At 42.3% G+C, this 13952-nt stretch overlaps 2 protein-coding genes and 1 non-coding gene across 3 annotated transcripts; all 3 read left to right on the top strand.

The window, feature by feature from the left end:
• The first annotated feature begins 1347 nt into the window (after window positions 1-1347).
• Window positions 1348-6530, top strand: aurkb (aurora kinase B). The gene is made up of 9 exons (XM_070962427.1): window positions 1348-1447; window positions 2799-2837; window positions 3004-3085; window positions 3159-3198; window positions 3332-3520; window positions 3919-4057; window positions 4304-4452; window positions 5557-5731; window positions 5979-6530. The coding sequence occupies exons 1-9, from the start codon at window positions 1442-1444 to the stop codon at window positions 6150-6152; spliced, it is 993 nt and encodes a 330-aa protein (XP_070818528.1). The 5' UTR covers window positions 1348-1441; the 3' UTR covers window positions 6153-6530.
• A 483-nt stretch (window positions 6531-7013) lies between these two features.
• On the top strand, window positions 7014-7095 carry trnal-aag (transfer RNA leucine (anticodon AAG)). The gene has a single exon. It is a non-coding gene; the product is annotated as a tRNA-Leu (tRNA).
• A 384-nt stretch (window positions 7096-7479) lies between these two features.
• Window positions 7480-13946, top strand: bod1l1 (biorientation of chromosomes in cell division 1-like 1). The gene is made up of 12 exons (XM_070962191.1): window positions 7480-7738; window positions 8547-8671; window positions 8822-9012; window positions 9514-10002; window positions 10150-10299; window positions 10448-10608; window positions 10756-10852; window positions 11156-11282; window positions 11491-11548; window positions 11644-13498; window positions 13589-13659; window positions 13806-13946. The coding sequence occupies exons 1-12, from the start codon at window positions 7622-7624 to the stop codon at window positions 13944-13946; spliced, it is 3582 nt and encodes a 1193-aa protein (XP_070818292.1). The 5' UTR covers window positions 7480-7621.
• The last annotated feature ends 6 nt before the right edge of the window (window positions 13947-13952 follow it).

Here is a 13952-nt window from a genome sequence, read left to right as displayed (position 1 = left end):
AGGATCCACAGTGAATTACTGGCTGTGAGCAATCTGAGTTTGTGCTTTAGTTGTAGCAAATGTAACGTGAAGGTGCATCTAGAAGTCAAAATTCTCAGTCTCACTTCTCACTAATGGCAATGAGCCACCTGTTTCCTGTTCCTTCAACAATGTATACACTCAGAAAATATATCTGTCACTAGCAGGTGTTTGGGTTTGTTGTTACTGAAAAATAACATATATTTAAAGGAATTTTTATCGAGTCCCAATTGCCTACCACATTCTTTTTTTTTAGAACTCATAAGAAATGGCAAATGTCTGTTGTATTATTGAGGAAAAGCATTAAGGGTCTGCGTCAGACACAGCTTTATTTAAAATTACGAATGAGCAGTTGTTTTAAATAAAGCTATTTGGAACAAATAAATCTTCATCATTTGTCTTTGTATGTTGTTACAAACACAACATACTCTATCAACATCAGCTTGACTCGTCAAAAATTAAACACGTGATACTTCTGAATGGGGAAAAGTGGTATATTATACAATGTAAAGCTATTATTCAGCTTCAGTTTATTTTATTCACACAAATCTGATCTGCAACAAAACGATGTAGACTGCACTGAAACAATGAATCGATGGATCAAATATTGGATCAATAAAAAATTAATCGCCAATATTGGAAAAACAAATGTTGAAATAAGTTAATTGTTTCAGTCATTTTTCAAGGAAACACACTGTACTTTTTGGGTTTCAGCTTCTCTATAGTGAGGATTTCCACTTTACTTTATACATTAATATTCCTGAGAATGTTTGGATTTTTTTTTTTTTACTTTTAATTGAACAAAACAATCAATCTGAAGATGGCACCTTGGGCTCTGAGAAATTCATTTGAGCATTTTTTTTTTTTCCCACCATTTTTTTGATATTTCATTGAACAGATGATTAATTAATCGTGAGCATGATCGGCAGATGTTTCACAATAATAGACAGTTGCAGTCTCAGACGTCACGAAATTAAACATCATTTCACACTAAGAAGTATTAGGTTTTTGTGATCATAGTAGTAACGAAAAGGCCTGAGGAGAACATCAATTAGCTTCGAAACTGGCTTTAAAGATAGTAAATAATATCAGAGGTAGCAACATATTATTCAGTTTTATTGAGGAAACGTACATAGAAATGGGATTCAATTTGTCAGGGCTCACAAAGAAAACAACAACGAGCTACCTTTACCGGAAACACGAAAGAGCCGGGAGAAGAGGGCGGGCCCAAGCGCTGTAGTCGACATTTGACAAGCATTGGTGCACACCAATCACACGCTTTTTCTTTCAACAGTTCTGGCCAATGGGAGTCTTCGGTGTCAGCCAATCAGTTTCGTGGACTGTAGCTTAAAACGTTGGCGGCCGCGGAAGAAAATATTAAGACTGGACTCAGTAAAACTTGATACTACAGTTGTCCTTTACGATGCAGGTAACTTTTGTTTTTTCATGTTTGACTGTGGAATAAGATTGAACAACAAATGAGTGTAACGAACTATTAATTGAAGGACATACTGCTTAAGTTGACACATATTTGAGCTAACTAGCTAACGTTAACATTAGGTTTAGTTTTGCTAGCCGAGTTACCTTCCTGAGCGAACTTAGCATAACGCTACTTTATCTCGTATTAATATAATAAGCGGTACTTGACATACATACACAACAAACGATATGCATGAACAGGTATTATTTTTAAACTAATTTCACTTGTGGAGTAGTAGGCAGTCCCTGTATTAACGTTTGCTACATCCAACATGAGGCAAGGATACCTTACCAGCGTTAGCCTACCCAAACAATGGCCGACTGAGCCTTTATCATTTTAAACAGGAAGCCCCTGCAGCTAATTTGCCAATACAAGTCCGTAACTGAAAATATGACAATCGTGTGGTGTATGCGTTATTTAGATAAGACAAGTTATTTCGTTGCCTTAGGTTGTAAAATAGTTTAGAAAACAACATTTTAAGGTTACAAACCCCATGATTTCCTTTAATACCATGCATAGAGGATCTATTCGCAATATGGTGCTGAGTGTGTACAAACCAGAGGGAAGACTCATACAGTCCAACGTAATCCATTACAACAGTGCAGATCACACACTTTATTTTTCAGGATTCAGAGGTGTTGATTTATTTAATGTTTTTCATTCATTAGTCTTTTTGGAAGCTAGTTTGTGACATTGTTGTAGACTGTATTGTATTGAAAGCTGTGTCTTCTACCATTTCATCCAAGGTGAGCAAGGTATCAGAAAATAAATGAGATACCACAAAGACACCTAAAAATGTCTTCTGTGGTAAATAACTGTAAATACAAGCAACTACTGGTACATTCAGGTGAAAGTCACAATAAATGTAGTGTTGTCTCCCCAGATGTAGACTGTGGTTATAAACCTGTCATTAGCCGCTTATCGCCAGAATAGTAATGGGTGCAGCCAGGCCTTTCTGCAGTGCCAGCACAGTGCTGTGGAGATAGGTCTGACTATGTGAGACTACAGTAAATAGGGAGGCAAGCCCTAACACAGCTGACTCAACTTTCTGGTTTAATTAAGGTGGCTTGAGCAAAGCAACTCCTGCTAAAATACTGTAAACCTTTAAACAAACAAACTGTCAGCTAGTGTGTGCTCCCTGGAGTCTTTTCAGGATTAATTGGTATGAACATCCTCCTCGCTGTGCATTCTAGAATACAAACACAACTCAAAGCTGAAAATAAGACTGACTGACGGGAAAATACACAGAAGCTCAAATGTCCTGCAAGTTAATCTTAGTTGTGTATTTATTTCTTCACAGAATAAGGAGAATTATGAGCCGAGAAATTTCCAACGGCTGGTAAGATATATTTATAAAAAGATGTTGCAATATTCGATTACCAGTAACTGTAAGTAGAATGCCATTATTGACTGATTAAGGTGTGGGAATATTGGACACTAGTATTGGCATAAAGAAAAACATTCAAATGCATTACTTATTCTTTGTTTTTGCTTTTGAATGTCAGTTCACAACACCTAGCATGGTGGCAGGTCCACAGCGTGTTCAGGTGAAACCACGGGCAGAGATGGACAGAAATGCCATCACAGGTAACTTTACCCTCCTCACATACACCAAACAGCTCGGGAAAAAGCACCTGTATTGATTGCATTTTCATTATAGGCCCTGGGAGAGAGTGTGTTGCCTCTAGTTCAGCCTTAAAGTAAGTTTATTCCAGTACTCCTTGAGTTGTGTATTGTTTGCTGGTTCTGTTTTCATGTAATGCAAATCTAAGTGATGGCCTCGACCATCTGAATGGTTAAAATGGGAATATACATCTTTACACTCTCTCTCAGGAAAGTCTCCCTCGAAGACTTTGACATCGGCCGACCACTCGGAAAGGGCAAATTTGGTAATGTATACCTTGCGAGGGTGAAGAAGCTGCAAGCCATTGTGGCGCTGAAGGTGTTGTTCAAGTCACAGATGGAAAAGGAGGGCGTGGAGCATCAGCTCAGGAGGGAGATTGAGATTCAGGCACATCTCAAGTGAGTGTCCTGAAAAACATTTCCTTAATGTCAGTATATTGGCCTTCCTGCACTCTGCAATATCCTGGTGGGAGAGCATGAGTTCAGTAACCTGAAATGTAGCTTGTGTCTTTTGTGACATCTTCACATTGACTCCAATGAAGATGTTTTTTAGGTAGAGATACTCAACTGTTGTCATTGGTGTCATTGTTTTGTTTTGTTTTTTGTTTTTTTAAGTAATGATGAATGGCCTCTTAAAGGCTGACCAGTATTTTAATGGTGCTGAATTTTCCGCAAACACAAGAGGAATTTTGATCCAATGCTATGAACACGCTGCCTTATTTTGCTTGATTTTGGAAATACAGACTTAGGCTGTCTCAAAATATAATAATCTATATATAATCTTTTTTTCTTGTCAGGCACCCCAACATCTTGCGCTTCTACAATTATTTCCATGATCGGAAAAGAGTGTTCTTGGTGCTTGAGTACGCCCCACGTGGTGAAATGTACAAGGAGCTACAGAGATGTGGAAGATTTGATGACCAGCGCACTGCCACTGTAAGACTTGTTGCTGCTTTTAAAAGGCAGATCTTTTCTGTTATGCTATTATAGTTTTTGTCAGTGAACCCAGTTTGTAAATCATTGGAGAGGAATTTGCTAATCCTCACTATATTGTGTGTTTGAGCAGCAGTTCGACCACTGAAGATGGTTACATCTATGTTTGTTTTCAGTTATCTTGCATAGTTGGTGTATTTTAAGGTTAAAATCTTGTTGCGATCTGATGCAACCTCTGAACATTTCCAGTACATGGAGGAGATCGCTGATGCACTGATGTATTGCCATGAGAAGAAAGTGATTCATCGTGACATCAAGCCAGAGAATCTGCTTCTCGGCTATCGCGGGGAGCTGAAAATTGCCGATTTTGGTTGGTCCGTCCATGCGCCTTCTCTAAGGTGAGGAACCACAGCTGTTCAGGTTTCATAATGTCGACGGACCACTGTGTTCTGTCAGAAAGTGCTCGACGCTTCTGTATTAGTGTTGTGTCGTTCGCGAACAATTCGTTCAAAAGAACGAATTTTTTAAGTGAACGTACTGAACCGAATCATTTCCTCAAGTAAGTAGTTCGTTTCTCAGTTCAGTTGAACTGTCAGCAGCACTGAGGGAGGGAGGGAGGGACCAGGCGCGCTGACTGCGCCGCGTCACCGACGCCTGAATCACTCAGTGAACTACACTCTCCTGAATCATTTTTCTCTGAGGGATACACTTTCATGGCGACTGTTCTTCCCTGTTGTTTTAACAGATTTAATTTCCTGATAAACAAACTCAAAACGTTAGGCTGGCAGTAATGAGAAGAGAGTGAGACTAACCAGCTGTAGCAGGCACTAGGCAGGAGCGACGGAGGGAGATAGGGGTGTGTTGTGTTCAAGTGTACCTCGGAGAAAACTAACTTTTTTTTAAACTCGGCTAAATTTGCCACAGCAACAACTCACGGACAGTAGGACACAGCATGTAACAAGTAGTGTATAAAACCCGCAGTTTGAGAAAATGCGTGACTGTCTGATCATCTCATTGTGACAATTTGCGAAGGAACGGTTCATATTCAGTGTGAATCCTTCACTGAATGTACTGTGGGGTATACGTTCAGTGAACGGATCACTCACTGAGCTCAATTTGCCGAGTAGACCAGTTAAATAGCATACCATAGGACAGGACACTTAAAACATCATGATTTATAAATGAGTTTTATATTTACAAATGTGTTTGTCAAAGCAACACAGTCACAACTCTTGTCTCCCGGCCCTGGAAGCTGTGAACTGAACTGAAACCTGATTCGTTCAGCCGTATATCAATTCAGGAGTCGCAGGCTCCTCCTGCCAAGCACTGAATGATTCGGTGAACGAATCTTTTGAACAAATCTTTCTAGTAAACTGATTCTAGTGATTCAGTACATCTAAAAGAACTGGCGTGCCCATCACTATTCTGTATCATGACCATGAATCTGCTTTTTACTGCCTCTCTGCTTCCCGTGCTCACCTCTTTGTTTTCGACCTATCCAGACGTCGTACAATGTGCGGGACACTGGACTACCTCCCTCCAGAGATGATCGAGGGCCACACCCACAGCGAGAGGGTGGACCTGTGGTGCATCGGGGTCCTCTGTTATGAATGCTTGGTCGGCAACCCACCTTTTGAAACCGCCAGTCATACAGAAACCTACAAAAGAATTACAAAGGTTGGTGTTGGTGTCTCTCTTCTAATCTAATCTAATCCTTCCATACCATGTTTTTGCATCTGGGCTGCTCTACAAGTTTTAATCATGACTCGTTTTTTTTTTTTTTGTTTTGTTTTTTTAGCAATCAATTATTAATGAATTGAAAGGTCTTAAAGTCCAAAGAGACTTGACTAGATGTACATGACTAGATGTCATGTACTGGGCATTCTTCAGGTTTAATTAATAAATGTTATCTTCTTGTTTGCAGGTGGATTTGAAGTTCCCAAAAATCGTCACAGATGGTGCACGGGACCTGATCTCCAAGCTGCTCCGCCACAACCCCACTGATCGTCTCTCACTACAGAATGTCATTGACCACCCATGGGTGCGGTCCAACTCCCGTCGAGTCCTACCCCCCATCTGCCCGTCCAAGAAATCCTGAGGCCACCTGGCCTGCCTGCTTGTCGCTTCCACTGAGTGGTGCTTTATCTGTCCTTCACAACAGACTCTGGACCAGCATGTTTTGGTTTCACTGCTTGGGGCTTCAAACTGCCATTATTCTGGCACATTTTTATAATGGGTATAAGTGCATACCTGCTTTTTTTATATGTTTAGTACGTTGCCTATAGGTGTTTTGTATTTTTCTTGTCATTTCTTCTCTGACACTTTTCTTTTTAAATGTCCACAGCTCTGTATCTGTTGGTGCTGACACCAAAGTCTCAATCTCCAATAGTTTTAGACACTGTTTGAGGATTGGGGTCGAAAGTGTTTTATTTTCCCCCAAGCTGTATTTTACATTTCTAATAAATGTTATGAAATGATTTATGTACATTTAATGACTGATTATAAAGGTTGTGGCCAGCTTGCAAACCTGAACAATGTATCATAAGATTAGGACCTAATAACTTTGGAAAAGTGTCATCAAATACATTTGCTAGTTCATTAGGTGTGCCTAACTAAAACTAATGCAGCAGCACCCTGCAACTTCACGGTCATTTTGGAGGCTATAATTTGTGAAGTTTCTTATTTGTGCATAGGAATTTTAATATGCAACCAAATTTATCAGTGAGGGTAGAGTGTAAAAAAAAACCAAACAAAAAAAACCTCACCTAAACTTAAAATTGTGCCCTAGTGAAGGTAGAATTTATATTAGGGCAGCTGCATTAGTTTTAGCGAGGTGTGCTCTGAAGTATCAGGATACTGGATCTAAATCAGGATCTACAACAAATCTGTAAACCTGCCCAGTCATTGCGGGAAAGGTGTTTTAGCCTTCATAATACTATCTGACTATCATTGGAACAGAGGTAGCGTGGCCGAGCGGTCTAAGGCGCTGGATTAAGGCTCCAGTCTCTTCGGGGGCGTGGGTTCGAATCCCACCGCTGCCAATACTTTTTATTCCCCACTATTTGTTTGGGGTCGAGGTGCTAGTTTCCACTGAAAAATTGTATTTCGGTTAAATGCTGACGAGTTTATACGATGCGCGAGTTAACATGCTGTAATTGACCGTGGCGTTTGCTAAAGCTAATTGTTAGCGTCTAACACAATATAAAGAAGCTCATTAATGAGGTGTTTTCTGTAGCTACTCATTAATCGAGGACACAAGTTGGATCTTTTTATAAGCTAAGTAAAACCTTAATGACTGACTCGCGTTATAGCCACTTACACACAGCGGACATTTAATAGATTACTATGCTTTTATTTTGTTACCGAGACTCTCGCGTTCAAAGCTTTTCCGGTTTAGAGTGCTAGTTATCGTTCGTAGGATGAGATGTCCTTCCGGGTGAAACCCGCTTCGAACTTAACAAACCATAACAGAAGCGCGGTGCGTCTGTGTCGGATATCCTCTAATGTGTTGTCAGTATTAACTATTGCAATTATTCCGATCGAAGCTAACGCTACCAGCATTCAGACATGGCTGGTTTACCACCCGGGGACCCTCAGCTGGTCTCAATGATCGTCAGTCATCTAAAAACACAGGGTCTCTTCGACCAGTTCAGGAGGGACTGCCTGGCAGACGTTGACACAAAGGTAACGGTTGAAAACGTCTTCTTAACTTGTTTAACACTGTTATGTGTAGCCAACCGATAATGTACCATTTAGTGTATTTTAGGGACACTGAAAGCCGGGGTATGTGTTGGGCTCTCAAAGCTACATTTCACTGTAAACACAACACATCACGTCAACTCAGTACTAACTCAGAAATTAAGCTAGCTGTCGTCCAGCTTAGGATCAGTTTTTTAAGATTTAAGAGTCCCCTTTTCCGCTTTAGTGACAGCCATTGATTTTCATTCATTTTCTTTCATTTACGTACAACATAAAATCCAACTTACTTAGAGCTAAGCATGGACAGATGATGTTACCCCATCACATTTAAGCACTCTATCTATCACTTTTTTTTCAGGGCCAGTATACTATAGTTAGTTGTATTATTGGTTTGTGACAATATAAGAACTGCAAAATCAACCAGTTTACTTCAGTCTCGTGTATTTTCTTATTAAAAGGTAGAAAAGTATTGAGATGGTAACCCTTCTCTCCTTCAGCTTTCATATAAACTGGGATTGATGAAGGTGACAAATTACCATCATTGTTATTACGCCAAATGAGAAAATTATGTTATATGGGGGTGTGCACTGACAAATAATTGATTCGATTGCCCAAACAGTCATTCACGAAGAATTTTAATCCTCCATCGTGATGTTACCTGTGTTTGATTTAATTGATTCGATGACGACTTTTTACCACTTAATCAGTGATTACTTTTATCGAGTATGAATGTCTGACAATTCTTAGTACGAGCTTCTCGACTGTGATCATTTTCTTGTTTGTCCTCTTGCAGCCAGCTTACCTGAACCTGAAACAAAGAGTGGACAACTTTGTCTCCAATCACCTCTCGAACCACACATGGAGTCCTCATTTGAACAAGAACCAGCTGAGAAACAACATCAGACAACTGGTTCTCCAGTAAGTGAGAATGGAGCAATGTCCCTTTTCCACCCTCTGTTCTTCATCTCTGCTCGAGCTCATAGTCATAGTCATAGCATCAGAAAGTGTTTGTGATTTTTGTATAACTAGTTTAGAGTGCCAGGAGTTAAACTGAACTGTTCCTCTTAGATCTGGGATGCTGGAGCAGGGAGTGGACAGGATCGTGGCCCAGGTGGTGGATCCCAAAATCAACCACATCTTCAGGCCGCAGGTGGAAAGGGTGGTCCGTGAATTTCTGTCACCTGGCAGCTGCACTGAGGAGCCGCCGGTCCCACCACCTTTAACAGAGACCAAACCAGACAGCAGTATTGTTGAGCAAGGTGCATAGCATTTCATCCCTTCATCAACCATGACTGCCATTTTTGATGTTAGGGTGTTTGTGATAATAATTCTGACCACGTCCTCCCCTGTGGTGGTGAGTAAATAATGCATTTTCCATCATTTGAACCTTTCAGGTTAACGTGAGGGTTGACATTTAGAGATGATTAGATTTGGTGTTCTTGTCTTTCTTTAATGGGCTGAGATATGTGCCACAGCCGTCATCCATCTGGATTGTGGGCTTCAGCTTGCCAAGCTTGTTTTAAGCATCTTAAATAAACATATTCAGTTTTAGTTAATTAAATTCATCAAACTCCCTTTGATGAGTTTTCATGGGACAACAAGAAACATTCATAGGCAATCAATCACACAAAACAAGCCAAACAACCAATAATCATGTGAAAATAAATAACAATATAATATATAATATAATAATAATAATAATCATACCTTAAGTTCTGGCTTCCACTGACAGTTAATGCTGACATTACATTTTTTTACAGCCTCGTCGTCTGCTCCAGCTACCACTTCAGCCAGCGACGCCATGTCCATCCTGGACACCATAACCTCCCTCAACCAGGAGGCCAGCGTCAGGGCCAGCTCAGGCACAGAAAAAGGACGCAAAGGCCAAGCTTCAGATGAGTCCATGCAGGTGGTGGAGGAGGGAGAGCAGGACATGAGCATTGTTGAGGAGGGAGGCGACCATCATGACGGCAAGATACTGGAAGAGGCAGAGGAGCTGGCATCAGAGGTCCAGGCCCTAGAAGTGAAGACAGAGGACGCTCAGGAACAGATGGGTCTCGGAAAAGAGGGCCTAATAGAGGAGGTGAAGATGGAAGAGGAGGAGCCAGGAGCTCAGGAGCTGACAGAGGAGGACAAAGATAAAGCTGTTGGCAAGACAACTGGGAAAGCCACAGAGGAGAGGCAGGATGATGATCTGCTGAAATCTACAAGTCAGGCCAAGCAGAAAGCCAGAGAGAGGATAAAGGAAGGTGAGCTGTTGTACCGTCTGTATGTAATTAAGGAAGTAAGCAAAATGCACAGTTACAAAGTGTGTCACACATGAATAGATGAAAATGTGGTAGAAATACAATACAATAAAAAACAAGTTTAAATACTGATGTGTCTTTGCCTTGCAGAATACTTTTTGGAGGACTCAGACCTGGACGGCCTGAGCGACATCACCGTGAGCTCTGTCCACACCAGCGACCTGTCATCATTCGAGGAAGAAAGTGAAGATGAGGAGCCTCCGTCTGATTCCTCTGAAGAGGGGGAGCTTCCAGCAGATGGTCTCAACCCTTTTTTCCTGCCTGTCAAACAAAATTTGAGCAGTCACTGTATCATAAAGTGTTAAATACGGTCGCCACTACCACAGATTCTCAGTTTTGAGCTCTTCTCTCTGTGTTGGATTGTCAAGTCTTCCTGTGTGTTTTCCAGATCACGGTGAGAGAACAGAAAAGAAGCAAGGCATCGGAGAGGGAGGAGAAGAAGAACGCAAACCCCGCCGCAAGGCCTACGTTCACAAGCCCTTCCTCTACTCCCGTTACTACAGCGACTCGGACGATGAGATCACTGTGGAGGAGCGTCGGAGATCTGCAGTGAGTTCTGTTGATGTTAGCATTGAAGGCGCAGCATTACACTCGATCGTGAGCTTTAAAACCACAAAGATTTTTATGGTCGTTTATTTTAACTGTTGGTTTTTGCTTTCTTGCTGTCTCTCTCTGGACTTAACTGTGTTCTCACAGGCAAAAGACAAAGAGGAAAGGCTGCTGAAGAGACAACAGAACAGAGAGCGAATGGAAGAGAAGCGTAAACAGAAAGCAGTGCAGGCCGAAGAACAAGGTATTTCTACCCAGTTCCTTAAATTCCCTCACTGTGGTCAGTTATTTCAAACCTGTTGATTTTTAGTGTAATAGCCGGAGTTTCAAGGTTTTTGGGTTACATGGTATAAAAGCTAGAGCAATGTGGGCTTATGCTCCTCACTTAACTGTGCTTAAATGTTCTCATCGAATGTTTTCCTGCTTTATGTCACAACATCTGTAAATTTTAGTGTGTGATGTCAAGTTTGTTGAGTCTAACGTGTTCTCAAAATAACTGAGAACTCTGAACTGCCCCATTGTTTACCAAGCGTTATATCCTACACAGATCACAAAAAACAAAAGGGTGGAGACTCTGCTGGACTGGAGGGCCCCAGAGCCAAAGAGGCTCGCAAAGAGAAGAAAGTTCTGGAGAAAAAGATGGCTCTCAGCCGGAAGAGGAAGCTGGACTCAAGGTAGGTGCTACCTGAACCCCTGCTGCTAAACAAAACAACAATAAGACAATATGACAGAAATATCTCTGTAAAATTTAACAGCACAGAGAGGAAGTGCTGGAGGACTGTAGTATTAGACTGCATTTGTTTTTAGCTTGGTGTACCTAATAAACTGGCAACTGAGTGTGCTTGCATTGTACACTGTAAAAGTATCACTTTCCTCCTTCAGGAAAGACGGAGATGTTTCAAGCAAAAAGAGAGGAGATGCAGAAGGATCCAAGAAAGCGGTATGTGAAAGGACTTCATCATAGGTAACAGGTTTGATTGGATTGGATTAGTGAGTTGTAAAAAGCATTTTTGTGGTTTGTTTTTTCAAAACCAGGAGGTGAAATCGACAACCTCCAAGACTCCACAGCCAAAATTGATAAGAAATCTGTCAGAATCGGCATCGTCTGACGAGAGGCACAGGAGGACGAGCGGCAGCGTCTCAGAAGATTCCAGTGAAGCCAAAAAGCTGTCTGACAAAGGCCGGACACACTCCTTCATCCTGGAGTTGGAGCAAGGTTCCCAAGAGGCTCTCAAACAACGTTCAATTGGGAAATTTGACAGGTTGTCCCGTAAAGAATTTCACTTTAAAGAACGCAAAGAGAAAGAGCGCAGCTTGTCAGACGAACGCGCCAAGCTCAAACAGCGGCAGGAGAAGAAATCCGAACATCAGACAGATGAATCTCAGCAGAAGGACGGTGTTGCTCTTAAAGCGTCCTCTGAAGACAAAAGTGAAAAGAAGCCTAAGATCAAAAGTGAGAAGAAAATGGCAGGAACCACAAGAGATGGAAAGCCGTCTTTGTCAGAGGGAGTGGCAGACGAGGGTCCTAAAGATGCTGCTGTCAAGAAGGCGAAAGCTCCATCGACGGAGACCGTCAAAGCAGAGAAGGACAAGGACAAAATTAAGGAAAAGGAGAAAGATAAGGATAAGATCAAAGAAAAGGAAAAGGTCAAAGGAGAGAAAACTTCAGCGAAAAGCGATTTCAAGCTGCTCCTCCGCCCCGATTCTGCCGGATCTTCTGAGGATCGGTCTGACATGGAACCCGGGTCCGACAGCAGCAAGAAGAAAGATAAACACTCCAAGGAAGGCCTGAAAAGGTCGAGGAGCCACACCGAGGACAGGCCAGGAGACAAACCCAAATCTAAAACAGACAGTAAAGACAGCGAGAAGGAAAAGACTAAAGCAGATCAAGACAGCCAGAAATCAAACAAGCCCAGCTCTGAAACTGACAAAGATCCAAAGAGGGTCAAGCCAACAGAAAAGGGAAGAATCGTGGAAAAGTCTAAATCAAAATCCAAAGAGGAGACAAAGACTTTATTGTTACCAAAGATCGATAATAAAGTTCAGAGTTCGGAGGTGAAAAGTACAGGAGGTGCACCCGTTAGCAAACCTGAGGCAACAAAGGAGAAGAAGAAAGAGGGGAGTGCAAAGGAGCAGCGGAAAGTCTCAGAGGAACCTCTCCAAGAGAAATCAGAAATCAAGAGTGCAAAGAAAAAACTGGAGAAGAAGGAGAAAGTCCCAGAAAAGAGAGAAGACAGCCAAGAAGAGAAGAAAGCACCCAGAGAGGACAAACTGGAAAAGTCTGATAAATCCTCTAAATCTTCAGTTTCCTCACTGAGTCTGGACGCAGAGGAGCCGCCGAAGACACGCTGTCTTCTCCAAGACACGAGCACCGACTCCGAACCCGTCACCACCACTGTCACCACCTCCTTCTCCGACGACACCTGCGACGCTTTGAGCGACATCACCCCAGAGCCGCCCGAGGGCGAGACGGAGTCACAGCTGAGCGAGGTGCCAGCCGTGCCGGCCGAGGCCGATGCTCTGCTGACTCTCATGGACGTCTGTACCTCGGCCGAGGCGAGACTCCCGCCTGAGAGCAGACGAGAGGATGTGACGCCCGACATGACTCTGCAAGACGCTGATATGAAGATGAAAGAGGCAGCTCTCACTCTGCTGTCCATGGATCCTGACAGTACAGTGTCCTCCAGCTTAATTTGCCAAGATGCGAGGGAAGAAGCGGAGGTGAACCAGACTGCAGCACAACCGATGGAAACCGCTGCAGCTGAGGAGGAAGAGCAGCATCCTCCCATGGACGTGCAAACAGCCCCTGAAACTGAGCTCGCAGCCACCGAGCCGTCACCAGGTGCATCTCTGCAAACTGATGAAGATGTTGCTGAAAAACCAAACACAGGTAAGTGAAAGACGGTGATGGCGAAATGAATAACTTGCTACATAAACATGTCAGAATGTCTCTCTAAATAGAAATATGTCTCTCTTACAGACGTGTCTGAAAATTCAGAGAGTGAAATGGATGTGGCAACGGTTGAAACGTCTGAATCCGTTGCTCCACAGGTAAAGAATACACATTTGTGAATTTGAATGGCCTTTGGCTTTCATTTAGCCTGTTTCACAACTCCCTTTAAGCTTCTATTGGATCAAAAATATCCATTAAACAAATGGAAATGGTCTTACTCTGCTGTGGGCTCTGTCTACTACAGGAGGATGACACCACCTCAGATGAACATCAGGCTCCTTTAAATGAAGATGAAGTCAAAGGTGCAGAAGTTGCTCCTGAAACACAGCCAGATGAAAAAGTGGCACCACCAGCAGCTGGCAAAGAAGGCAAAAAAATCATTTGACCTATG

Source organism: Chaetodon trifascialis, chromosome 5 (genome assembly GCF_039877785.1).
Source record: "Chaetodon trifascialis isolate fChaTrf1 chromosome 5, fChaTrf1.hap1, whole genome shotgun sequence".
NCBI lineage: Eukaryota > Metazoa > Chordata > Actinopteri > Chaetodontiformes > Chaetodontidae > Chaetodon > Chaetodon trifascialis.
The sequence above is the reverse complement of the archived record's forward strand: the minus strand, read 5'-3'. Positions and strand labels throughout refer to the sequence as shown.